The 24,449-nt window shown below is 60.8% G+C and overlaps 1 protein-coding gene across 2 annotated transcripts in view; it reads left to right on the top strand.

The window, feature by feature from the left end:
- The window catches only part of NOTCH1 (notch receptor 1), a 44,595-nt gene that overhangs the window by 8,968 nt on the left and 11,178 nt on the right, over positions 1–24,449 (top strand). Inside the window, exons 3-23 of one of the 2 annotated variants that reach the window (XM_053557899.1) lie at positions 9,065–9,327; positions 9,834–10,172; positions 12,963–13,085; positions 13,627–13,860; positions 14,155–14,310; positions 14,516–14,701; positions 14,948–15,061; positions 15,573–15,686; positions 15,921–16,154; positions 16,229–16,339; positions 16,913–17,105; positions 17,691–17,836; positions 18,121–18,234; positions 19,879–19,998; positions 20,336–20,488; positions 21,140–21,368; positions 22,010–22,211; positions 22,754–22,907; positions 22,997–23,181; positions 23,705–23,837; positions 24,114–24,371. In XM_053557899.1, coding sequence (XP_053413874.1) covers positions 9,065–9,327; positions 9,834–10,172; positions 12,963–13,085; positions 13,627–13,860; positions 14,155–14,310; positions 14,516–14,701; positions 14,948–15,061; positions 15,573–15,686; positions 15,921–16,154; positions 16,229–16,339; positions 16,913–17,105; positions 17,691–17,836; positions 18,121–18,234; positions 19,879–19,998; positions 20,336–20,488; positions 21,140–21,368; positions 22,010–22,211; positions 22,754–22,907; positions 22,997–23,181; positions 23,705–23,837; positions 24,114–24,371 — 3,761 coding nt within the window. Of the gene's footprint in view, positions 1–9,064; positions 9,328–9,833; positions 10,173–12,962; positions 13,086–13,626; positions 13,861–14,154; positions 14,311–14,515; positions 14,702–14,947; positions 15,062–15,572; positions 15,687–15,920; positions 16,155–16,228; positions 16,340–16,912; positions 17,106–17,690; positions 17,837–18,120; positions 18,235–19,878; positions 19,999–20,335; positions 20,489–21,139; positions 21,369–22,009; positions 22,212–22,753; positions 22,908–22,996; positions 23,182–23,704; positions 23,838–24,113; positions 24,372–24,449 lie in introns of those variants that run through there. The other variant, XM_053557906.1, reaches the window with a different exon arrangement.

Raw genomic sequence — 24,449 nt, 5'->3', positions numbered from 1 at the left:
TCATCTGCATGGTGCTGTGGGGGACAGGTGGGCACCAGGTGGGAGCTTTTCTCGCCAGTGAGAGGACAGGCCGAGTCCTAGCTTGCTTGCTGAGATGTTCATCAAAGAAGTAGCCATGTTGTAACTTCCATGACAGCTGGAACTAAGGGTGGACCACATCTAGCCTTGTTTTAAGAGGCAGGTGGGAGAATTTGCCGTCAGACTCTCTCCTAGCTCTCCCTGTCACCCAGCCTGGGTGTGCGCTGTGTGTGTCCAAGGCGCTCGAATTGGTTGTTTTTACAAGCTGGGGAAATGGCCGTTTGTTGTTCTGTTGATGCTGTTAATTTGCACAGGCAGCATGAAAGGCCAACTTCGCCACTCCCCCGAGCTGGGGAGGACCTAGATATGGGCACCCCCCCAACCCTGACCCCCTAGACCTGGACAGGGGAACATGAGTCTGGAGGGCAGAAAGAAACTGAGGCGTTGTTCTGGGCCTCCTGCCTCCTTCATTCTGCACAGGTCACCTGGCGTGAGTCAGAGCCAGACCCGTGGGTGTCCACCTGGCTTGACTAGTGATGGCTCGTGCCTGGTCTAGTCCAGGACAAAGCCTGCACACCATCACTTTCCCTGAACGGGGTTTCCCCCCACCAAGTGCCTCTTTTATGGCATGTTTGAAGGAGGGTGGTGCTCTGGGCCTAGACTGTCACCCCTGTGTAGACCCTATTCTCTTGAAGGAATGTAATTACCTGGCCCACACATTATCCAGCCCCAGCCTCAGGCCCTGCCCTGCCCTGCCCTCTCCAATCTGCCATACCTGGGAAGGTGGTGGGTGGCGGGGGCTGGGAAGATCCACCCACTGGTGCCGATCAGCACTGCCTGTCGTGGTGCTGGGCCTGCCTCCCACAAGTTCCTCTCGGTTTCAGTAGATTAGCAGAGACGACAGTTACTGGAAATGAGAGGCCGCAGCGGGCGGTGGGGGGGGGGGGGCAGCCAGAGCCCAAGTGTACTTTTCCTGATGCTTTTCAGTAATTGATGCTGAGCCTGGACAGGCACTGCTGGGCGGGTCCTCTGGGCCTCTGACTCCCCACCTGTACACAGAGTGGGGGCAGCCCCTGCCTTACTTCCTCTTAGTAGTTAGAATGAGGGCGGCCTCACCCCTGTCTGATGGAGAGCCAGGTGGGGAGGCCAGGCAGGGCTGTATGTCCCAGTGTTGGCCCTGTAGTGGGGTCTCAGATTGGCGATGTCCTCCCCTAGTGGGTCTAGGGCCCAGATCCAGCCCAGCACAGGTGCCCAGGAGCAATATCACCACCAGGCGGTGATGGGCAGCCTGGGGCCAGGTGGGTGGCACCTACTCCAGCTTGTAGTGAGCTCAATTCCACTGAATGTACCCCTGCCCCTGTACCCCCGTTGAGCACTCTGTTCCTGCAGGCCTGGGGGCAGCCAAGGCCTTGGGGTTGGCTTCTCCCATCTCGTGGGCTATGCAATCTCAGGCTGTTCCTTCATCTCTGTGAGCTCGCCTTCATCCATAGAAGGTAGAACCAGCCTCTTTGGGGGTACGTGAAGTGTCTCTGACAGGTCAAGGTGCCACCCTCTTTTTTGGTCTGTTGTTTTATTTTTAATTCCATGTCTCATTTTGAGATTATTTAGACTCATACAGGGCTGCAGGACGTAATAGCCTGGCCTGTCTGCTGCCTGCCCCATGTCCTTGCCAGGGATGGCTCAGTTCTGTCTTGTCTGTGCTAGAATGCCTCGTGGGGCTGTCCAGAAGGTCCCCAGAGACCAGACCAGCCACAGGACTGGGTGAGGTCATGTGGGATTTGCACAAGGAGTTGTGTGCACCTTGACCAAGGTGGTGCAGGATGGGGGGAGGAGGTTGTGAGGCAGACAGTCTAGGATCAGCTTGGCTTGCACAAGAAGCCCCCACTTCCTCTGCAGGGAAGCTGCCCCCAGATATTCCTAGACCTGTGCCCACTGATCCAGGGCACCCTGGTGTCCCCCAAGGTAAGATACTGCAGGCCCTTCCCCTGGGGCTGGGCGCACTTGGCTGCATCTGCCTTCCAGGGCTGGCTGTGTCCCAGTACCTGGCTTCAGTGATGGGGCTGGGGCGGAGTGAGGACTCCTCATTGACAACAGGCACACAGGATCTCTGCAGGGCAGTGAGGGGCCAGTGGGGTGCAGCTGGCAGGGCTGGCTACTCCCGTTAGAGGAGGCTCCTCTGTGAATTGTCTGGCCGAAGAAAAAGGGGTGTCAGGACAACCTTCGGGGTCACCCTGGAAGCCCTCCATTGGGTGCAGCTGAGCCAGGAGGCAGCCCAGCGCCGGCCCACTGGTCCTGCACCCGTGGTGTTGGAGTCTCCTAGGAGTAGGCAGACAGGAATGTGCAGAGAGTTACCCACCTGCCTGGGCTTCATCTGAGGCCATGAGGTGCTATGGGTGAAGGTGGCACCGGGTGCCTCTCCCCTCCTGCCTGACGGAAGGGTGCAGGGGAGCCAGGAACCAGAGGAGGTGTGCACTGCTGGGGGCTCCTTTCCTGGCACCCCAGAGCCTGCCGTGCTGCCCAAGGGCTCCAGGTTTCTGTGGAGCTGCTGGCTCAGGCATTGTCTGCTCTGGCCTCCTGGCCTGGGGAGATCAGGGGGTCAGGGGCAAAATCCAGGCTGTTGGGTGGGGCAGCTGGGGGCTGAGGGGACACATACATCCCTCCTCTGCCCCTAGAGCTTCTGCCTTAGGGATGCTGCTGGCTCAGCGTCTGCTCCCCCACCCATGGCAGGAGAGCCATGTCACACAAAGGTGGCTCAGGCAGAGAGTACCTTGCCCAGGATGCACGCCAGGGCTGCAGTGAGGTTATGCTTGTAAGAGTCATGTACAGGTGACTCAGGAGGGTTGTGACCTAAGGTTCTTAACGACTATTGTGTGCTAGAGAGACATAGGGAGTCCTTATCCCACCCCAGCATTCTTAACAAGGATGGCCGGACATGGAGCCAGGTGCCTCTGAGGAAGGAGAGGTACCAGCATGGCCCGGCCTTGGAGGACAGGTTCTCTGCTGGGCAACCCCTCCACCCCCCCACCCCACAGATGGCATCTGCCCACCAAGCAGAGGTGGAAAGTTGCAGGAATCCTTTTGGTTTTGGTGTCCAGCTGAGTCTGAGGTTGCTGGCTTATTAACCAGTGAGTTTTGGATCAAGCCCTCTCAGCAGTGCCTGCCTGCCGGCTGCCTTCACTGCATCTGAGCCATTGAGATGCACGTCGTCTGTGCACGCTGGGGTACAGAGGTCCAGTGCCCCAGGTGGTGCAGGCACAGGCCCTCAAACTTTGTCCACTGGGTCCCTAGAGGCAGTCTGGGTGGGTGGCATCCAAGTTAGCCTGGGCAGGCCATAGACCCATGTTTGTCTGCAGCTCAGGGCTCCATTCCTGAGAGTCCCAGGTGGGAAATCCCCCCAGTAGGGCAAGGGGGCCTCAAACAAACATTTTTCACTGTTTGACAACCTGTGCGATGCTTTGGTAACTGCTTATTCCTAGGTGGCTGTGAGCTGGCTGGGCCATTCCCTGGTGGTAGTGAGAGGGTCTAGCCAGACACATGGGTCAGTTTGGGGCACCACTGCCTGTCCACCTGGACCATCTCCGGGAAGTTGCTTGACCCTACATGGGCCTTTCTGTCCCCTCAGACAGGACACCACTTCCCACACACATCAGAGGTGGGGACAGTGAGCCTCCTTGCCTCCGTGGGAAAGGTGGCTTCCTGGGAGGACGGCCGTCTGCTTCCCCGCCTCCACACAAAGGGCTTCCCTGAGCCAGGGAAGGAAGCCTTTCTGACTTCCGCCTTCCACCCAAGGATGCAACTGGGGGAAAAGATTTGCAGACAAAGAGCTGAGAGTGCTGGGAACAGCTGTTCAGGCCGGAAAGCCCAACCGCCCAGCTCAGACCCAGGGCCCCCTGCTGCATCCCCTGTAGGGTTTCCTCCCTGTCACTGGTCTGAGGAGTGGCTCACCTGCTCGGGTGCCTCCCACCCCAACCTCCCGGCAGCCCTGACTGCCCCTCTCCTCCTTCCTGAGGCCCTAGCACCCTGGGAACAGCCCCCACCCAACTGCCACACATGCCAGGGGTCACCACAGCTCCAGAGGTGCTGGCCCATCCTTGCCTGTAGTTGCTCCCTGGGGCAGGTGGGACCACAGGTGTTTGAGCCAGTAGCCCCACCCTGAGCTGCTCCAGACCCTGCCTTTCTCTCTCCCACCCAAGGTGGGAAAGGAGCCGGAAGTTTAGCTGATCCTCCCACAGGTGACAGGCGTTGGGACAAAGCTCCTGGCAGGTTGTTCTCTGTTCCTCTGTCCCAGGGGCTTTGGGGAGGTCATGTGCAGTGAGGAGAGGTTCTTGTGTTTCTCCAAGGCTTTGTCACTCAGGGCTGAGCTGCTCTGGCTGTTCCCACAGGGAGGGACCCCAGAGCCCCTTCCCAGCCTGTGTGGACACCTTGTTTCCTGGCAGCTGGCTCTTCTTGGGAGGCAGTTGTTACCCATTGGGATCTAGGGGACCTGGACTGGCCTCACCCAGGGAAGGGGCTGAGGTCCCAGAATCCCCCCACTGCCAGAAGCCCCCAGGGATGGAGTTGGCCTGTTGACCTCATAAGGCACTAGGGGGGCACACCACAACCTGGGGTCTGGTCCCATCTCCATTCTGTCAGTCCTGGCCGCCCCTTCCCTCCTTCACTGGGGGGGCTATTTTCTCCAAAGCCAGCATGGAGGCTGCCTGGGTGGCAGTGGCCACCCTGGTTGGGGGCTGTTGTCAGTGGTTTTGGGGGAGGCAGCCCACATGACTGGTCTTAAGTGAGCAGCATGGGGGTCTGGGTGGGGCTGCCCTGAGGGACACCTGTTGGGCTGGAACAGACAGAATAGGAGCCCTTAGGGCAGGCGAGGGGGGCTGTCTAGGCAGGCTGAGCATGGCTGGGGGGGCACATGGGACCTCCAGCATGCCACCTGAGGATGGGGACTGAGTCCCTATGGACCCTGCACACCCCAGTCTCCCCATCACCCCTGCACACCAGAGTCCCCACCACCACCCCTACACACCCGAGTCTCCCCATCACCCCTGCACACTTGAGTCCCCCACCGCCCCTGCACACCAGAGTCCCCACTACCACCCCTGCATGCCTGAGTCTACCCCCACTCCTGCACACCCGAGTCTCCCCCAACCCCTGCACACTCGGGTCTCCCAGTAACCCCGCACTCCTGAGTCTCCTCCTACCCCTGCACTCCTGAGTCTCCCCCAACCCCTGCACACTCAGGTCCCCCACCGCCCCTGCACACCTGAGTCTCTCCCCACCCCTACACACTCGGGTCTTCCCATGCCCCATGAAGTCTCTCCCAGCATCTCTGGTTCCTCCTGCCAACCCCACTGGCTTGGATCTGCTGATTCCCACCCCACCCTGTCAGCCTCCCACACACACTCTGTGGCTCATCCCACTTGACCATAAACTCCTCGAGGGCAGGAACTAAATAAGCTCCCACTTGGTCCCTTTCCCCCCTCTTCATTTTGGGGTGGAGAGAGCTGTCATCTGTCCCCTGGGAGTGGCAGATGGCCGCTTAGCTTAGAAAGGAAAATAGCACAATTTAGAATTAGTCTTGGGTGAAAGGTTGAGGCAACATCTGCCTCCGGATGCTTTGTGGAGTCGCATTTCTATGGAGAGGCTGGCAGAGAAGCTCCCCCTGCCCCGCCCATAGCGGAGACACTGAAGTGAGGACAAAGCCAGAGGGATGGTGGGGCTGTGGGGGGGAGCGGCAGGCATGGGAGCCATTTGGTCTGCGGGAGTCCCCGGCCCAGCCCCCACTCACCTGCCACCAGCCAGGACTGGGCAGGTGCCCAGGTGGCCTTAGGAGAGACTCAAGGAGAGGGAGCCTGTGGAGTACACTCCTGCCGTGGGCTAGGTCCTCTCGAGGAGGCCCTGAGTGGGCAGTGGCAGACGGGGCAGTTCTCATCAAGGTGGAGGCTCATACCCGCACCTTGGAAGAAGGCCCATTTTTAGCCCTGGAAGGGTCTTCCCACTGCCCTTGGCAGGTGGTGAAGCAGGGTCAGCAGGGGTTGTGTCAGCCACTCTGCGAAGCCCTGGCCTGTGGGGCCAGGCAGCTATTGGGTGCGACCTCCTCAGCCAGGCCCTAGAGCCCGTCCTTGTTGCTGTCACCCACCTGCCAGGACAGGTGTTGAGGAGGCTATCCTGGGTGCACTGAGGTGCAGCCTTGAGGTCCCTCCCTCCTTCCCAGGGTCGTCTAGGTGCTGTGTAGAGAGGAGGTAACAGGTGGCTGTCTCCAGGTACTTGAGCTGTGGCCAGGTTGGCGAGAGCTGCCCAGAGCTGGGCCTCCTTGCCCACACTCCCACCCCTGGCTTGGAGCCTCCTCCCACTCGGGCTCTGCTTCTCCCACAGCTAGGGCCTCCTCTAGGGGCCCCTCGTGGCCCTGCATATACTGTGGCTGTGGGGACAGTGGCCCAGTGACAGGCCCTCAGGCAGCGTGCCTTTACTGTGGTGTTCCAGAGCCCAGGGTGGGGGTGTGGAGGACAATGCATCCTCTCAGCCAGGCATTCCCCTGTGGGGAGCGCTGGGACTCCTGCCCCGCCCGCCGGGAGCAGCTGCCACAGCGGCCAGCACCTGCTCCAGCGCCTGCTCCAGCGCCCTTTGCTCCAGCTGCTGCCGCCTCAGTGCTGAGCGTGTTTTCCCTCTTGCCAGCCCAGCACAGGACTGCCTCGTTAGCTGGGATGAGTCTGTCCAGTTGATTCTGCCATGGGCCCCTCACTGGGGAGAGGAGTGGGCTGTGTGTCTGAGCAAGCCTTTCTGGTCCATTTGGGGATTCCAGTGTCTGTCACCTAGGGCAGACACTGGAGCAGGGGATTGCTGCAGGGCCAGGGCCTTCAGGGTGTCCCCTCCAGGCACTGGGCAGTGTGTGCGGGGTCCCCCAATACGATGGGATTGGCCCATCTTGCCCACCCAGGCATCTCTGCACCTCTTGGAGCCTTGGTCTGCTGGGGTCAGGGGCACCCAGAAAGTGTGCCTGAGGCACAGATGGCCACTCTAGACCTGGCTTTGATGGAGCATCTTCTTTCTGTCCCTCACCCACACAACTGCTGACTTCGTCAGTGGCTGGGAAAGCAAAAAGGGCCTTTTCTCTAAGTGGAGCCGTGGCCAACCTCTGCCTCACAATGGGGCATTGATTAGGTGGGCAGGGCACTGCTTTTGTGGCCATGGCTCAACCCAGCCCACTGACTTCTGCGGAGTCCCAGTGGTGGCTCAGGCTGCAGAGACCCAGCCAGCCTGGAACCAGATCCACCTGTGGTGGGAGCCAGCTCTGCCTTCCCCAGACTCTCTGAGTATGGCCTTGCAGGAGCCATGGTGCCCAGAGAGGCTGGTTGGTGTGGATACGGAAGCTCCAAGAGCTGCTGGCCATGTGGGAGGCCTTCCTCCAGGACTGTGCCCGCCCTGGGAGGAGACAGCTGTCCCCACCCCCTCCTTCCTGGGCCAGAGCCACAGCTAAGGCCTGAGTTAACTCCCAGACCCCCTTTGGGGTATGATTTGTTTTCTTTAAGCCAATTGGTTTGGGACTTTTGGCTTCTCGCAACAGATGGTCAGCTGAGTGGCCATTTTGTGTCCTCCCTACCCAAGCCATGGTCACAGATAAAAGCCTTCAGGGAAGACAGATGCCTTCCGGGCCTCTGGGAAGGGGGAACAGGCCCTGGACTGCCTCCCTAGCCCCTATGGGGCAGGGCCGCCCTATCACACGTAGGTTTGGTTTTAGCCACGAAAGGTGGGAATAAGCTGGCAGGCAGGACCAGAGGAAGTGGGGGCCAAGCAGGCTGGTGTGGTTGGGGATCTGGCCTCAGGTATTGGTCCTGGGGCCGCCCCCACCCCAGATGGACCCTAGAAGACAGGCAATTCAGTAGCCCGTGCCTGGGCTGTGGGGGTGGGGCGGCCTGGCACATTCCACCTTGGCAGGCAGAGCAATGCCTGCTTGGTCCCAGACTCTCCCTGGGACGGGAGGTGATGGGAGTGGGTGATTTATGGCCACAACAGGTGGTCGAGGTGGCTTGTGGGGGTGGGAGTGGTAGACACGGCGCCTGTCCCTGTAAGGAACAGGTGGTTCCAAGCCTGGACCAGGGCAGGAGGCCTTTCTTGGCTGGTCAGGCTCTGTGTGAGCCTGGGGTGTGTGTTTCTGCTGGCTATGACAGGTGCTGATGCCTGGAGGGACTGCCTGGCAGAGTGTTAGGAAAGACTAAACCAAAGGGGGAAGCTATATCCAGGCTGAGTGTGGGCAGGGAAGGACGCTCACCTGCCCCAGGCATTCCCTGGGTGTAAAATGCCCAGAGAGCCATGGGGGGGAGGACAGTCATACTTCCCACGGCTGCTGTGTACTGAGGTTGGAGGTTGACGAAGCAACGAACCCTGCTGCTACCCAGTGGGTATTCGTTATAGGGCAGCTGGAAAAAGACGCAGACCAGCCTCAAAGCAAGAGGCTTTGCACACAGTTCTCGCTGCTTGGCCCTGTCTCTGGCCTCCTGCCTGGTCTCCCAACTAACCGTCATTCTCCTTTTTTTTTTTTTAGAGACAGTCTCAGTTTGTTGCCCTCGGTAGAGTGCCGTAGCGTCACAACTCACAGCAACCTCCAACTCTAGGGCTTAGGTGATTCTCTTGCCTCAGCCTCTCGAATAGCTGAGACCAGGCCCCGCCACAATGCCTGGCTATTTTTTGTTGCAGTTTGTCAGGGGCCGTGTTCGAATCCACCACCCTGCTGATTCTGTTCTTCATAAAATTTGACTTTTCTCAGAGAGTATATGGGGCTGGCGCCCTGCCCACTGAGCCACAGGTGCCACCCCATCATTCTCCTTTTGCTGTTTTATTGAGGTGAAATTCACTTAACAAGAAGTTAACCAGTTTCTGCCTAGCTGCAGTGGCTCTGTCACCCCTAGAGAAGTCCCTGCCTGCAAAGCGGTCATCAGGCCTTGGCTTGGAAGCCTGCACTGCTATGCTCACTGCTCAGGGCCTGGGGGCAGCTGTGGCTGGGTGGGTGTGGTTGGGAGAGGGTAGGAACTGACCACCCTGACATGTCTGCCAACAGCTGCAATGGGGCCTTTGTGGGCCTGCGATGCCAGGACCCCAGCCCATGCCTCAGCTCCCCCTGCAAGAATGCCGGGACCTGCCACGTGGTGGACCGCGGTGGTGTGGCAGACTACACCTGTAGCTGCCTCCTGGGCTTCTCCGGGCCGCTCTGCCTGACACCCCTGGACAATGCCTGCCTCACCAACCCCTGCCGCAACGGGGGCACCTGTGATCTGGTCACGCTCATGGAGTATAAGTGTCGCTGCCCCCCAGGCTGGTCAGGTGAGGGTCTGGGGTGTCTAGGTTAGGCTTTCCCTGAGGACCATTGGGGGACCCTCAGCCCAAGGGGTGGGAGTAGCCCGGCTGCACCATCTGTCATGTGAGCCCACGTCTGCACTGAGGGGATGGGGTTTGTGATCCTGACAAAGCCCAGGCCTCCGCCTGGCAGGCCCCAGGGCCTCAAACCCTCACTAGGCTCTGTGAGAGAGGGCACTCAGTGTCCATCTGTGCCCTGTCCCATCAGCAAAGTCTGAAGGGCATGGGCTCTGGGAGGAGACATGCTGGGCTTGACCTGAAGACCACCTGTTTCTGTTATTGTCTTTCTGGCCATCGGTGGTCACTTGGCCTCTTGGGACCTCATCTGCAGAAATATGACCATGTCTTGCATCGGGTTCTAAGGATCTGAGGCTGGTCCTTCTGAGGTACCCAGGCTACTCCTGGCCTCTGAGAAGGCTCTGGCTATGGGGACCAGGAGGCTGGCATGACCCTCTCGCCCCTTCGTCCCTCAGGGAAGTCGTGCCAGCAAGCTGACCCATGTGCCTCCAACCCCTGTGCCAATGGTGGCCAGTGCCTGCCCTTTGAGGCCTCGTACATTTGCCATTGCCCGGCCACCTTCCACGGCCCCACCTGCAGGCAGGATGTGAACGAGTGCAGCCAGAACCCCGGGCTCTGCCGCCACGGGGGCACCTGCCACAATGAGGTCGGCTCCTACCGCTGCACCTGCCGCGCCACCCACACTGGCCCCAACTGCGAGCTGCCCTACGTGCCCTGCAGCCCCTCACCTTGCCAAAATGGGGGCACCTGCCGCCCCACGGGGGATGTCACCCACGAGTGTGCCTGCCTGCCAGGTAGGGCTGCTTGCCATACCCACCTCCCACATAGACACACACAGGCCTGTGTAAGCCCCCCTGCCACCACTGCTAGGCCGGAGGAGGGGAGTAGGGTTACTGGTGGGAGCCCAGAGAGGACCCAGGTGGGGGAGCGGGAAGGGGTGGCCAGCAGGTTCCACAAAACAGAATAGGGGGAGCCTGGAGGTCCCTGCTGGAATGGGGGGCCCATTAGGACGAAGCTGCACAGGGTTCAGGTGCTAGGCCAGGACCCACCAACCACCCTGACATCTACCACAGCACTGCCCACCCTAGGCCCCCACTGGCCCACTTCTGCCTGGGGGTGGGGTCTACCATGATCTGAGTAGCTGGGCCATGACCCCCCAGTGCACCTTCCCTCTGCTGCCTCTCTTACGACAAGAGTGCCGTCCCCAGACATACCCATACTCCTGCCCTGCCCCCTGGGTTACCTTGCCCTGCTCTCAGCCTCCTGGGGCAGCAGAGGGAGCCTGCGGAAGAGCACCCCTCATCCTTGCTGTCCCCTGGACACCGGGTGCCAGTCCCAGGAGCTCCCTGGCTTACACAACTCAGCTTCCCTTTGCCTTCTGGGGGAGCTGGGTTGGAGCGTGGGTCTCAGTGGTGGCTGGCTGTACCGGCCCTCCCTGTTTGCCCTGGGAGGGGAGGATGTAGGCAGGGCAGCCCCCATGCTCCAGTGGTTCTTGCCCCCTCCCTCTTCTGTGTACCCATCTTTCTGCTATGCCTCTTACTTTAGTCAGTTTTGCTGCAGCTCTAAAAATAATGAGGTTTGAGAGCCCCCAGGCTGTCAGCTGTACACCTGGCGGGTTGGCAGGAAGGGGTAGGCATTCAGGTGGGGGTGGGTGTTGGTTACTGGGGGGCACACAGGACCTGGATGGCTCAGGGCGACCCACGGGCTACCCAGCCCCTGCAAAGGGGAAGTGTGATCCCTGCCCCGTCAGCCAAGCTGGCCCGACCACCTCTGTGTATAGACACTAGCCACATGCATTAGTCACTGCATGAACTTGGGGTGGGGACAAATGGCTCCTCTCTCCACCCTCCCCCGGCACTCCTGGTGGCTTTGTCCTTGGGAGGGCGGGAAGGCAGAACCCTGTGTGTGGCAGGCTTCTGGGCTCTGGGTTCAGACACCTTTCTGGTAGCCATGTGACCTAATGTTCAGTCACACAGGGTGAGGGCTCAAGCTCTTGCAGGCCGGGGCAGGTGGGTGTGAGCAACACGGGTGGAGTTGGCCCGAGGCACCTTGGGCAGTTCAGGCAAGGGAGGACCCACCATTGGGCTATAGCGACTGGAATGCTTTGGGCCCTGGGCCCTCTCAGAGCCACCACTTGGACAGAGGACAGCTCAGGGTGCTTGGGGCGGGGTGAGGAAAGACCAGTGGAGTCCACCTACCTGCAGTGGGCCAGTCTCTGAGGCCAGGATGGCAAAGGGTCTGGCCATTTCTGGGTGGGGAAATGAGAGAGGTGATCACCCAGGGCACCTGCCCAAACTCCTCGGGCTGGGGACCATCCAGACCTGACCTAGATTCTCCTAGGCAGCCTCTCTACCCAGGTCACCGTAGGGGCCCTCAGCTCCCCTTGGAGGAGTCAGGGACTCACTGGGAAACGTGCCTGAAGAGTCACTGGGAACCGAAGTTGGAATAGAGCCCTGGACTCTCTGAGACGCTGGGTGCTCTTGGAGTTTGCTGGGATCTGGCCTGTTTGGCAGGGCCAGGGTTAGGGTCACAGCCATCCAGCAGAGGGGCCAGCCGACAGGAGCCCTTGCTCTCCTCCTTCCAGAGGTGCCCTGCAGCATGCACAGGGTGGCCCTTGGCTATTGACCCAGCCCAGCACCCTCTCTGAGGCACAGGGTCCTGCCACACCAGAAGCAGGGATGGGAACTGGGTTCCAGGCTCCAACTTGGGGCGCGCTCCCAAACCTCTGTGCAGTCCACATGGTCCTGTTCCTGCTGTGGTCTCTGCCCCATTGGGGCTGGTAGGCTGAGGGTTCTCTGAGGGCAGGGGAGGCTCACAGGCATCCCGGGTGGCATTAATTAGTAACTGGCTGCAGGTTTGGCTGTTGCCAGACCCACCTTTCTGGGTTGATCATTGAACCAGTGGGAGTTGAATGGATTAATAGCTAACTGGCCGTGTAGAGACCTTGCTGTGGGAGCCACGCCTCAGGGGCCAGCCCTGGGCTTAGAGGTGGAGGCGTCCTCAGCCTCTGGCAGAGATGAGTCCTCAAGCACTGTCCCTGGGAGGCCAAGGGCTATGGTTCTGCACCCCTGAGGCCATGGGGAGGGCTCCCACCTCCTGCCCCCCCTCCCAGGCCTTCCTGGGTCCCACATCTCCCATTTCCTGGTTTGGACACCTCCCAAGCCCCAGTGTCAGCACCTCTGAGAGGAGGTATCTGTGGCTGCCCCCCAAGGTGGTGCTGCTGAGAGCCATAGCCTATGGGCAGCATCCACTCACAGGAGCCTTGGGGAGTCAGAGCAACAGAGCCTTTCTGGACCTTGTGTTCCTGAGTCCCTGTCTGCTCTGCTAGCTCTTTATAAAACTATTATAAAGAGTGTGCATGTCCCTGTGGCCACCAGAGTGTGTCCTGGTCATAAGGGTAGATCAGGGTGACAGACACAGGCCCCAGGGACACCAAAGGAGGGTCATCCCAGAGCAGGGCTGTGAAGGGCAAGCTTGTGTGTCCAGAGCAGGGGTCTGGGGTCCAGCAAGGGCCGGACTCAGTGTGGCTTGGATGGACTCGGCTCTGAGAGCAGAGGCTGACCCGCTCCCGGCTCCTGCCGCAGGCTTCACAGGCCAGAACTGCGAAGAAAATATTGACGACTGTCCGGGAAACAACTGCAAGAATGGGGGTGCCTGTGTGGATGGCGTGAACACCTACAACTGCCGATGCCCGCCAGAGTGGACAGGCACGTACCTGGCAGTGACCAGGGAGCACCCCTCACTTACTAAGCTGCACACCCACAGAATTGGGTGTGAGACCCCATCCCAGGTCAGGGTGCCAGGCTGACTGAGGACGACATGCCGGATGGCCCCTTGCCTGGGGGTCAGCTCATCTGGGCTGTTGCAACCTGACCCCAGGCAGCCCCTGTGCCCAGCACACCGGCCCCCACTTTAAGCCAGCCTGAAGTCTTGTGCACACCATTCAGCCCGAGGCTATTGAGCTGAGAACAGGGATAATTGGCCAGACAGACAAGGCGAGGCCCTGCCATCATGGGGCTCACTCCCTGGTGGCGGTGAGGAGTGAAGGTGTGCCCTACACAGCTGTGTCCACAGCCGGAGACAGAGTAGAGCCCCTGATGCTGGGTGTGCAGAAGAGGAGTGTTTTGGGCTGCCAGTGGATGAGGAGTCAGGCCAGGGGGGCTTCCTGGAGAGGGTGGCATTGCTTGGGGAACAAAGAGCTTGGGGTGTGGCAGCTGCCTGGGGTTGACGGTTCCATTTTACCCATAGGTCAGTATTGCACAGAAGATGTGGACGAGTGCCAGCTCATGCCCAATGCCTGCCAGAATGGCGGGACCTGCCACAACACCCATGGCAGCTACAACTGCGTGTGCGTGAATGGCTGGACCGGGGAGGACTGCAGCGAGAACATCGATGACTGTGCCAGCGCCGCCTGCTTCCACGGCGCCACCTGCCATGACCGCGTGGCCTCCTTCTACTGCGAGTGTCCCCACGGCCGCACAGGTGACTGGCCCAGGGGCCCTGATGCAGAGGAGGGCCAGGCTGACCTGCGTGACCTTGCTCAGACACAGGCTGCAGGCTCTTTGGTGCCCCAAGGATGACCCTAGAGGGCCTTTCTGGACTAAGGAGGGGCTGGGACACCTGCCTTCAGGGCCTGGGAGTGGTAAATCTGATGGGACACTCAGTGGGGTCCTAGGGGAGGCTCCTCCCAGGGTTTGAGCTGGGGGAGGCCCACAGCTAAGGGTGGCTCACCAGGCCCAGGAGGGCAGTGCCCGCTGAGCACTGCACTCTGTCCAGGCCTGCTATGCCACCTCAACGATGCTTGCATCAGCAATCCCTGCAATGAGGGCTCCAACTGCGACACCAACCCTGTCAACGGCAAGGCCATCTGTACCTGCCCCTCAGGGTACACGGGCCCAGCCTGCAGCCAGGATGTGGACGAGTGCTCGCTGGGTAGGGGCAGACGTGGGGACGCAGCAGGGTGGGGGGCTGAGGCGGGTACCCAGAATCTGTTGGAGATGGTGCCCAGAAGATGCCCAGTCCTATGTGTGGGGAGCGTGACCCTGCCCTAGAGGACCCCAGTCCGGGGGAGGCAGCATGCTCAGGGACTTATAGAGGCTAGGGGCCTGGAGCAGCCCTCACCCATGCTCCCCACCAGGCGCCAACCCCTGTGAGCACGCGGGCAAGTGCCTCAACACGCTGGGGTCTTTCGAGTGCCAGTGTCTGCAGGGCTACACGGGCCCCCGCTGTGAAATCGATGTCAACGAGTGTGTGTCCAACCCCTGTCAGAACGATGCCACCTGCTTGGACCAGATCGGGGAGTTCCAGTGTATCTGCATGCCGGGTACGTGCCCCCCTCCTGCAGGTGCTGCCCGGGAGCAGGGCTGGGGACCAAGTCTAGGCGGGGCAGCCTCCACACCTGCTGAGGCTGTGGCTTCCTAGGGTATCTGGGGAAATGGAGGCCGGGCTCAGCAGAGCACGGGGCCAGAGCTGGGCAGGTGCACCAGCCAGGGGTGCTAGGCCGGGGCTGCAGGGCCCAGGTGTGGATGGGCCCGAGGCCATCCTCGCCCCTCACTGCCCACCCCCACAGGCTATGAGGGCGTGCACTGTGAGGTCAACACGGATGAGTGTGCCAGCAGCCCCTGCCTGCACGGTGGCCGCTGTCTGGACAAGATCAATGAGTTCCAGTGCGAGTGTCCTACAGGTGAGCCCCACTGTCCTGTGGGGTCCTGGGCTGGTGGTGGGAAGGCACAGCCAGGAGAGTGAGGATTTTACCTCATGAGCAGGTGGGGTGTTTTCAGGCTCCCCTAAAGTCAGGCCAGGCTGGCAGGGTGAGGTCAGCCGGGGGGGGGGCAGCCTAGGCGCAGGGGCCCTCCTTCTGGGTGAGGGGTGCTGGGGACCCACAGTGTGTCCCCAGCCCCCACAGGGCCTAGAGGGGGGCCTCAAAGTAGAAGGGGGCTGCTGGCCCTGCCCTTCCTACCCCAACCCTGTGGCACTGTGGGAGGAGGTCTTTGGAAGGCCCTTCTGCAAGCTGAGGGGTGCAGCCCCCGAGCAGTGCCCCAGAAGGGGCTCAGTCAGATATAGGAGCAGAGTGAGATGAGACTTAGAGTCGGCCAGGGTGCACTGGAGCCCAAACCAGGCCCCCGACTCGGGTCTGGTGGGGTCAGTGAGGGACTGCAGTGCCGCTACATGTGACCACCCTTCCCCGACTGCAGGCTTCACCGGGCACCTGTGTCAGTACGATGTGGACGAGTGTGCGAGCACGCCCTGTAGGAATGGGGCCAAGTGCCTAGATGGGCCCAACGCCTACGTCTGCGTGTGTGCGGAAGGTGTGGGCTGGTGCGCTGGGGGCACGGTGGGAGCTCTCAGGGCTCAGCAGTGGCAGGAAGGTGGGAACACTTCGGTCCTTGACAGTCTAGTCCAGTGGCCAAGAACATGGTGCAGTTCTGACCCTGGGCAGGGATGGGGATGTCTCATGATAAGACATGCGACCCTGGTCTGCACAGAGATTTGTGAGGCTAGGTGGGCCCTGAGACCCCTGTGTCTGCTTCCCCATGCTCCAGGATACACAGGGACCCACTGTGAAGTGAACATAGATGAGTGTGACCCTGATCCTTGTCACTATGGCTCATGCAAGGATGGCGTCGCCACCTTCACCTGTCTCTGCCGGCCGGGCTACACAGGCCACCACTGTGAGACCAATGTCAACGAGTGCTATAGCCAGCCCTGCCGCCATGGTGGCACCTGCCAGGACAGAGACAACTCCTACCTCTGTTTCTGCCTCAAGGGGACCTCAGGTACTGGTCAGGCTGGCGGCCGGTGGGTGGGCAGGGTGGGACTGGGAGCTGACCCCTATCACTACCCCTTCCAGGACCCAACTGTGAGATCAACCTGGATGACTGTGCTAGCAGCCCCTGCGAGGCAGGCACCTGTGTGGATAAGATCGACGGCTACGAGTGTGTCTGTGAGCCGGGCTACACAGGTGAGCGGCCACCAGGGGAGGGGCTGGTGAGGCTGTGGTCCAAGTTCAAGGTCACTGACTGTCCCAGGGCTCCCAAGGACCCAGCCGTTAGGCTGGCCACCTGGGCTGTCTGTGGTCTACTGAAGACTGTGGCAAGGCAGGGGCTCTGGCCACTGCCAGGATGGACCCCCATGTGCCTCTTGTCCCTGGTCAGAGCTGGTTTGGGCCCTGTTGGGCACGGTGGCCTGGCAGGTCATGAGGCTGGGCTCCGGTGTGCCTCTTGCCTCTGTTGCTCAACTTTGTCCCCTCCGTGCTTCAGATTCTTCCCAGCCAGGAACAGCCGCAGCCCTGGGGCCCCCGGGAGGGAGCCATCAGCGAATGTGCATCAGCATAGGGTCTGGCTGACCCCATGGTCCTGAGACACATGGGTCACATAGACAGCACTTTATGGCACCTCAGAAGGACCTGAGTGGGAGAGTTTAACAGATGGGGAAACTGAGGCTTGGATGAGTTAGAAGCTGCCCACCCGCAAGCCCTGGCACTCTCAGGGTCTGGCTCTGGCCACTGGCCCTGAGCAGCCCCCTCTGCCCACAGGGAGCGTGTGCAACATTGACATTGACGAGTGTGCGGGCAGCCCCTGCCACAATGGGGGCACCTGTGAGGACGGCGTCAACAGCTTCACCTGCCGCTGCCCCGATGGCTACCACGACCCCACTTGCCTGTCTGAGGTCAACGAGTGCAACAGCAACCCCTGCATCCATGGGACCTGCCGGGATAGCCTCAATGGGTAAGGGGTGGGCAGGCGCCCAGCAGGTCCACTGCTTGGTGCCAAACCCTCAGAAGCTCTGCCGCTGGGAGAGCGGCCAGGGAGCCACCTAGCCAGGGCTTGGGACAGGCCTGTGGGCCCTCCAGCAGCCGAGATTACACGTCCTCGTGTTCTACACTGTCAGCTCAGGGCACAGCCTTGCGTGGTCCCAGCAGTGTACATTCGTGTAGCCATACAAGCGAGTGTTGACACCTGTGATGTGCCTGGCTGTTCTCTGCCTGTCTGGGGCCGTTTAAACCAACAGGGACCTCCTTGCCCTCATTTTGCGGAGGGTCAGTGCTCTGTCCAGGGCTTTGAAGTGAGTGAGCAGTGGAGGCCTCTGGCTCTGGACCCCCACTGCCCTACACTGGGCACTGTCTCAAATCATGTGGAACCAAACTCTTGCCACAGTCTTGGGCAAGGTCAGCACTATTTCCCCACTTCAGAGGCCCCTGAGGGTGCAAGTGGACAGGCACCTCCATCAGACCATGGGATAGTGCAGAGCCAGGAGTGCCCTGGCCATGCTGCTCGGGCCACACCTGACCTGCAGCATGGTCTCCCGTCCAGGTACAAGTGTGACTGTGAGCCTGGGTGGAGTGGAGCAAACTGTGATGTCAACAACAATGAGTGTGAATCGAACCCTTGTGTTAATGGTGGCACTTGCAAAGACATGACCAGCGGCTACGTGTGCACATGTCGAGAAGGCTTCAGTGGTGAGTGGGCCCCGGGGTGTGTCTCCCTGCAGGGTGAGCCCACCAAGGGGTGGCAAGGTCCGGTCCCTTGAGTCAGGAGAGCTCAAAGCCCAGGGACAGGACATGGATCCGGCGGGTGCAGTCCATGGCATCTGCTTCTTGTGATAGGCCCTGCTGCCAGTGACAAGGAGCCATTGGCCTCTAGTGCAGGCCTGGGCATCCTCTTCCAGGAGGCAGGGAGGGGCTGAGGTTGGGGGCAGGCTTAGCTCCCGGGGTGCTGGACACACCGACTACTATCTGTCTAGGCCCCAACTGCCAGACCAACATCAACGAGTGTGCGTCCAACCCATGTCTGAACCAGGGCACGTGCATCGATGGCGTTGCTGGGTACAGGTGCAACTGCTTGCTGCCCTACACAGGTGCGTGTGGCTCTTGGGGGCTAGCTATTGCCTAGGCAGTTCAGAAGGTTCTCTTCCCTGCTGGGAGCCTTCAGCTTCTGCAGTGTTTGGGCCCTACCTGGGGCTTAGGTTCCCAGATTTGCAAACACATACAGAGTTCCTGGAAGAAGGTTTTTGTAGAAGCACCTCCAGATATTTTATCTGTCAAGCCCACGGGAGGCAGGAGGTGGACCCTGGGCAGTTGCCTTTGTGACTCCCAGCGTCCACTCTGCTGGGGACCTCTGGGGGTGGGGTGGGCTGTTCCTTCCTCCCCCACTGTCACCCAGGCCTGAGGGATTCCATTGACTCAGGCCCTCTTTGTGTGTGGGAAACAAGGAGCCCTCTGTGGGGCTGAGCAGAGGCGGGGCGTTTCCCCCACTGCCCCAGCCCCTGCAGTCCCCCAGCCAAGGGAATTGCAGGAAATGGCTCCTCCATAGAAGAGACAGATAAAAGTCCACAGCCACTCAGACCTGGGGCTCCCCTGGGAGTGGGCAGAGGGTGCTGCCCCTGGGCAGGGTCGGCTGTGGGTCTGCCTGGGCTGGTGGCCCGGGTGAGGGCCTACGCCTGTGGTTCCCATGACATCAAGTGGCTGGGGGCAGGGTGGTGTTTTCTTTGACCAAAGTTGGGGACCTGGCTTTTCTCTCCTGTGTCTGGGAGGACACTCCCTCGGAGGCCGGCGCACCGCCAGCCTGGCGGGAGGAGCAGCCTGTGCCCAGGCGCTTCCTGCTTGCTGCTTCCTGCTTCCCTTTGTACAATTGTCGGAAGCTCTGGCGGAGTTCCCAGCAGCCCGGGTCACCGTGGAAACCGATAGGAAGCAAGGCCCTGGGAAGATAATGGGAGACGAGGAAGATAACGCTTCCGCCTTCCCCGGGAGTCCAGCCCCCACGCCTGTAAACAGGAAACCAGCCATTGGGTTGCACAGGGAAAAAGCCGCCTGGTGCACTCACAGTTCCCACACATCCTTTTTGGGTGCTCTGTGTCATCCCAGAGGTCCTCATGCCCCGACAGGTCGGTGTGCTGGGGGCTGAGGCTGGCATGGGCCTGCTCAAAGCGGAGGGTCCCTGAGCCTGCCCCTCCGTCACAGCCTTTGTGTGCTGGATGTCTGTGTTTGGTCTAGGCGGGTCCTGGGCTCTTCTTCATCACCTGGAGATGAGAGAGGGCTGGCAGGGGCTAGGCTGGTGTGGAGTCCCCTGGGCCATGGCTGGCTGCAGAGGGAGGGCTAGTGTGGAGTCCCCCGGGCCATGGCTGGCTGCAGAGGGAGGGCTGGTGTGGAGTCCCCTGGGCCATGGCTGGCTGCAGAGGGAGGGCTGGTGTGGCTACCCCGGGCCATGGCTGGCTGCAGAGGGAAGGCTGGTGTGGAGTACCCTGGGCCATGGCTGGCTGCAGAGGGAGGGCTGGTGTGGAGTCCCCCGGGCCATGGCTGGCTGCAGAGGGAGGCCCTAGTCTGGTTTGTCTTCAGTGTCTCCATATGTGTTCCACTCACTCATCCCTCGGGCCAAGGTGCTGGCTCGGCCTGGAGCCCACATAGGGTCCGAGTGCACGTGAAGATGGCCAGGATGGCTTTTACTCCGGAGCTCCCGTGGGCGAGACTCCCTGGGTCTCATCATGTGTCTCTCTCCCCCGTAGGAGCCACATGTGAGGCAGTCCTGGCCCCGTGTGCTCCCAGCCCCTGCAGAAACAGTGGGGAGTGCAGGGAGTCTGAGGACTATGAGAGCTTCTCCTGTATCTGCCCCACTGGCTGGCAAGGTGAGGCCGGCCAGGTCCTGGGAGGCATGGGCATGGGAGGGCAGAACAGGCAGGAGGGAGTGAGCTCCACGCCTTGGGAGGTGAGCAAGTGGGTGGTGAGGTGCCACTTGTCAGGGAATCCCTAGAATCAGGACTAGACCTTAGAGCCCCCTTTGCTCCCTTTACACTCAGCTTCTGTAACCTTCTTGGCTCCAGATTAGGGGATGGAGGGTGGTCCTGGGGCCAAGGAGGCTGGCTCCCGGGGGTCCAGGGAGAGGCATGGTGGGTGGACAGCCAGCCTGGGCTCAAACCCAGAAGGTGAAGGCTGCAGGTGCCCGAGCGGTCCCTCCCCCTGCAGGACAGACCTGTGAGATCGACATCAATGAGTGTGTGAAGAGCCCGTGCCAGCATGGTGCGTCCTGCCAGAACACCAATGGCGGCTACCGCTGCCACTGCCAGGCGGGCTACACTGGACACCACTGTGAGGCCGACCTCGACGACTGCCAGCCCAGTGAGTGGCCGGTGGCTCCGGCACCTCTGAGATCTCTCAGGCTTCCGCTTCCCGGGTGGGCACCAAGCAGGGTCCATGTGGGTGGTGCCCAGAGAGGCCAAACCCTCAGTGTGGTCCCTCTGAGAATGGCCGGAAGACAGCCCAGGCAGGTGTTGGGGGCAGGCTGTGGAGGGGCTTCCACCTTCTACAGCTGGCCAGGCTGGGTGTCAGGGCAGAGGCACCCTCACTCCTCCCACAGCTCTGTGTGAGCCAGATGGGGTGCAGTGTTGCCTGGCCTGTGCTCCAGGTCAGTTCCCATTGAGGTGCAGAACCCTCAGGCCTCCCAGCCCCAGTTCACAGAAAGCTAAAGTTCGGAGAGGCTGAGGGTCTTGCCCGGCATCACCCAGTATGCAGAGGCAAGAACTGCCACTCGACCCTTGCTTGGGCTGTTGGGCTGTTGAGCCTGCAAAATCGTCCCCTGCCATAGGGTTGGGAGCATGTGGGGAGCACAGACCCCAGGCATGAGAGAAGGCATGATGTGTCCTGAAGGCACTGCCACCAGGGTAGCTCATGGGTAGCACCAAGGCCCAGCCATACAGCCTTCTAGCCTCATCCCCCAGCAGTGTGAGTTGGTGCCCGCCTGCTGAGGCCCACCCTCTTGTCCCCTCCCAGACCCGTGTCACAACGGTGGCTCCTGCACAGACGGTGTCAACACGGCCTTCTGCGACTGCCTGCCCGGCTTCCAGGGTGCCTTCTGTGAGGAGGACATCAACGAGTGTGCCAGCAGCCCCTGCCGCAATGGCGCCAACTGCACTGACTGTGTGGACAGCTACACATGCACCTGCCCCACGGGCTTCAGTGGGATCCACTGTGAGAACAACACGCCTGACTGCACGGAGAGGTGTGTGGGGGTGTCATGGCGGAGCCCAGCCTTGAGCAGAGATGAAGAGGGAGGGAGAGAAGCGGGCTGCAGGGACGGCACAGTGTGTGGCAACCTGGCACAGCAAGCAGGTGTCGGCCTCGGCCAGTAGGCTCTGAGCCCTGGCTGAGTTGGGTCCGGGTGTGGTTCACTGTCTTGCGGTGTCTCTTCTAAAAGGGCCATTGTGACCTCCTGTGACTAGAACCAGGAACCTGGGTAGTTTATCCTGAAGAACTGGTGTGCCTGTTTCTGTCAGACAACAAGAACTTTGTAATTCATGTTGTTTCCCTTTTTCACTGGCTGCCAGAAAGCTTGGTGATGAATGTCCGTCTCATCCCTGGTTTCTGATGTGATTATCTCCCATGTTATATGTACGGCTCTGGTTTCTCCCTCATTTTGCTTTAACCACCTGTTTGTATCGTAAAGCCCCTGTTAGCATGAGTTATAAAGAAGGTAGAGAAAGGAGGTGTGATGTGGCCTGAGGTCCCTGGGCTCCCACTGGCCTCCTGGCTGCCAGGCCCTTTGGCCTGAGTTGAAGGGGAGATGCTGGCATGGAGGAGCCTACTCAGGCAGGGATGCACCTGCCCCTTCTGATCTCTCCCCTGTGGCCTGCCTCCCTCCAGCTCCTGCTTCAATGGTGGCACCTGTGTGGATGGCATCAACTCCTTTACCTGCCTGTGTCCATCTGGCTTCACGGGCAGCTACTGCCAACATGACATCAACGAGTGCGACTCCCGGCCCTGCCTGCACGGCGGCACCTGCCAGGACAGCTGTGGCACCTACAAGTGCACCTGCCCCCAGGGCTACACTGGACTCAACTGCCAGGTGAGGGGGCTGCAGAGGCGCCTGGCAGGAGGTGGCCAGGGCAGGTGCCTGCTGGGGGGTTCGTAGCAGCCACCCACCAGGTCCCCACATCCACTTCTGAATTCAGGGAGGGCAGAGGGCCAGCTCAGGTGGGTCAGTTCCTGTTAGTGGTTCATGGAGCCGGGTAGCTGGGGGAGGTGGCTACAGTCACTGATCTGTAGAAAGAAGGCACAGGTATAGCATAGTTGTTTCTACTGATGATTTCCACAGATAGCAACAATATTAAAAGCTTCAAAAATTCAATTCTGAATAAAGACATTCTTTCAAAGAAAGGACCCAGGCAGTCTGGCTCTGTTGGGAGAGTCCTGAGAGGGCCTCCAGACCTAGGCTGCTTCTGGTATAGGAGGGACAGGGAGAGAGTCCCTGGGCCTCAGTTTCTACTTCTATAGAGCGGGGTCACAGCCCACCTTGGGCGTGAGGTTCTTTGGCAGACCTGTGTCCTGAGCTGTAAGTGGGAACTGGCCAGTAGGGTGGCGTGCCCTCTGACCCCTGCTTGTCCCTAGAACCTCGTGCGCTGGTGTGACTCCTCACCCTGCAAGAACGGCGGCAAATGTTGGCAGACCCACACCTCGTACCGCTGTGAGTGCCCCAGTGGCTGGACTGGCCTTTACTGCGACGTGCCCAGCGTTTCTTGCGAGGTGGCTGCACGGCAGCAAGGTAACCAGCTGTGTCTGCCTGCCCTCGTCTGGCCCTGCCAGGCCCACCTGGTCCCCACCTCACCTTCCCTCTGACCCCACACTCTGCAGGTGTCGACGTTGCCCACCTGTGCCAGCATGGAGGGCTCTGTGTGAACGAGGGCAACACACACCACTGCCGCTGCCAGGCAGGCTACACGGGCAGCTACTGCGAGGACCTGGTGGACGAGTGCCTGCCCAGCCCCTGCCAGAACGGGGCCACCTGTACAGACTACCTGGGTGGCTATTCCTGCAAGGTGGGGGCCTGTCCCGGGGTGGGAGGGGAGGCATTGGCACAAGTGTCACCGCACACCAGTCTGGGAACTAGGAGCTGGCGTGGCAGAGAGGACTAAATCCTGTGTACCTTTCAGTCTCATAAGGGAGGGCCAGGGCAATGAGGGAGGACTTCCTGGAGGAACCAGCGAATGGGGACCCCAAAAGAGGGAGAAAGGCTGAGAAGGGGATGGAATTTCCTTTTCCCTGGATTGCATCTGAGCTGAGCTGACACCCACCCTGGGGCCCTCACCTCTGTCTTACGAGGCAGGGTCCAGATTCTCCTACTGACACCACAGGTGGTGACTCACCTCACTGAGGTCCTGCCCAGGGTCTACAGGGGCTGGGGTCTTCCTCCAGGTCTGCTAGGTGTGAAGGACCTCAGGCTTCACTGGACACAAGGGCAGCTGGTGTGGCCCTACCAGCCTGCCTGGTGGTGGTGGGGGGAGTATTGTGTCCTGGCCCCTCGTGAGCCACGGCCCTGCCCCTCATTCTGTCCCTGTGCAGTGCGTGGCTGGCTACCACGGGGTGAACTGCTCCGAGGAGGTCAACGAGTGCCTGTCACACCCCTGCCAGAACGGGGGCACCTGCCTCGACCTCGTCAACACCTACAAGTGCTCTTGCCCCCGGGGCACACAGGGTGAGGACTGCCATGTGGACGGCCGGGATCCAGGGGTCCGGGAAAGTGGGCAAGTCAGGTGCCCTGTGACCAGCAGAGGTACCCAGAACCTGCCATAAATTCCACTTTGCTTTGTGAGGCCAAGAGCAGAGGCCTTGCTAGCAGGGAAGGCCCCAGAGAGGGGTCCTGGGGGAAGTGCGGGCCCAGTGGGCCTGCCCTGGGCATCTGCATGGCCCAGTCCTTGGTGCTTTGGGGCCTGGACGTACACGGGTCCCTGATGCCGCCTGGGCCCTGCAGGGGTGCACTGTGAGATCAACGTGGACGACTGCAGCCCCCCTGTTGACCCCATCTCCCGGAGCCCTAAGTGCTTCAACAACGGCACCTGTGTGGACCAGGTGGGCGGCTACAGCTGCGCCTGCCCTCCGGGCTTCGTGGGCGAACGCTGCGAGGGAGATGTCAACGAGTGCCTGTCCAACCCCTGTGACGCCCGCGGCACCCAGAACTGCGTGCAGCGTGTCAACGACTTCCATTGCGAGTGCCGTGCTGGCCACACTGGTGGGTGTGGTGGGCAGGCAGACAGCCGGGGGGCGGGAAGGTGGGTGGGCGTGCTCACAGGGCGACTGCCTCACTGCC

Source organism: Nycticebus coucang, chromosome 2 (genome assembly GCF_027406575.1).
Source record: "Nycticebus coucang isolate mNycCou1 chromosome 2, mNycCou1.pri, whole genome shotgun sequence".
NCBI lineage: Eukaryota > Metazoa > Chordata > Mammalia > Primates > Lorisidae > Nycticebus > Nycticebus coucang.
The sequence above is the reverse complement of the archived record's forward strand: the minus strand, read 5'-3'. Positions and strand labels throughout refer to the sequence as shown.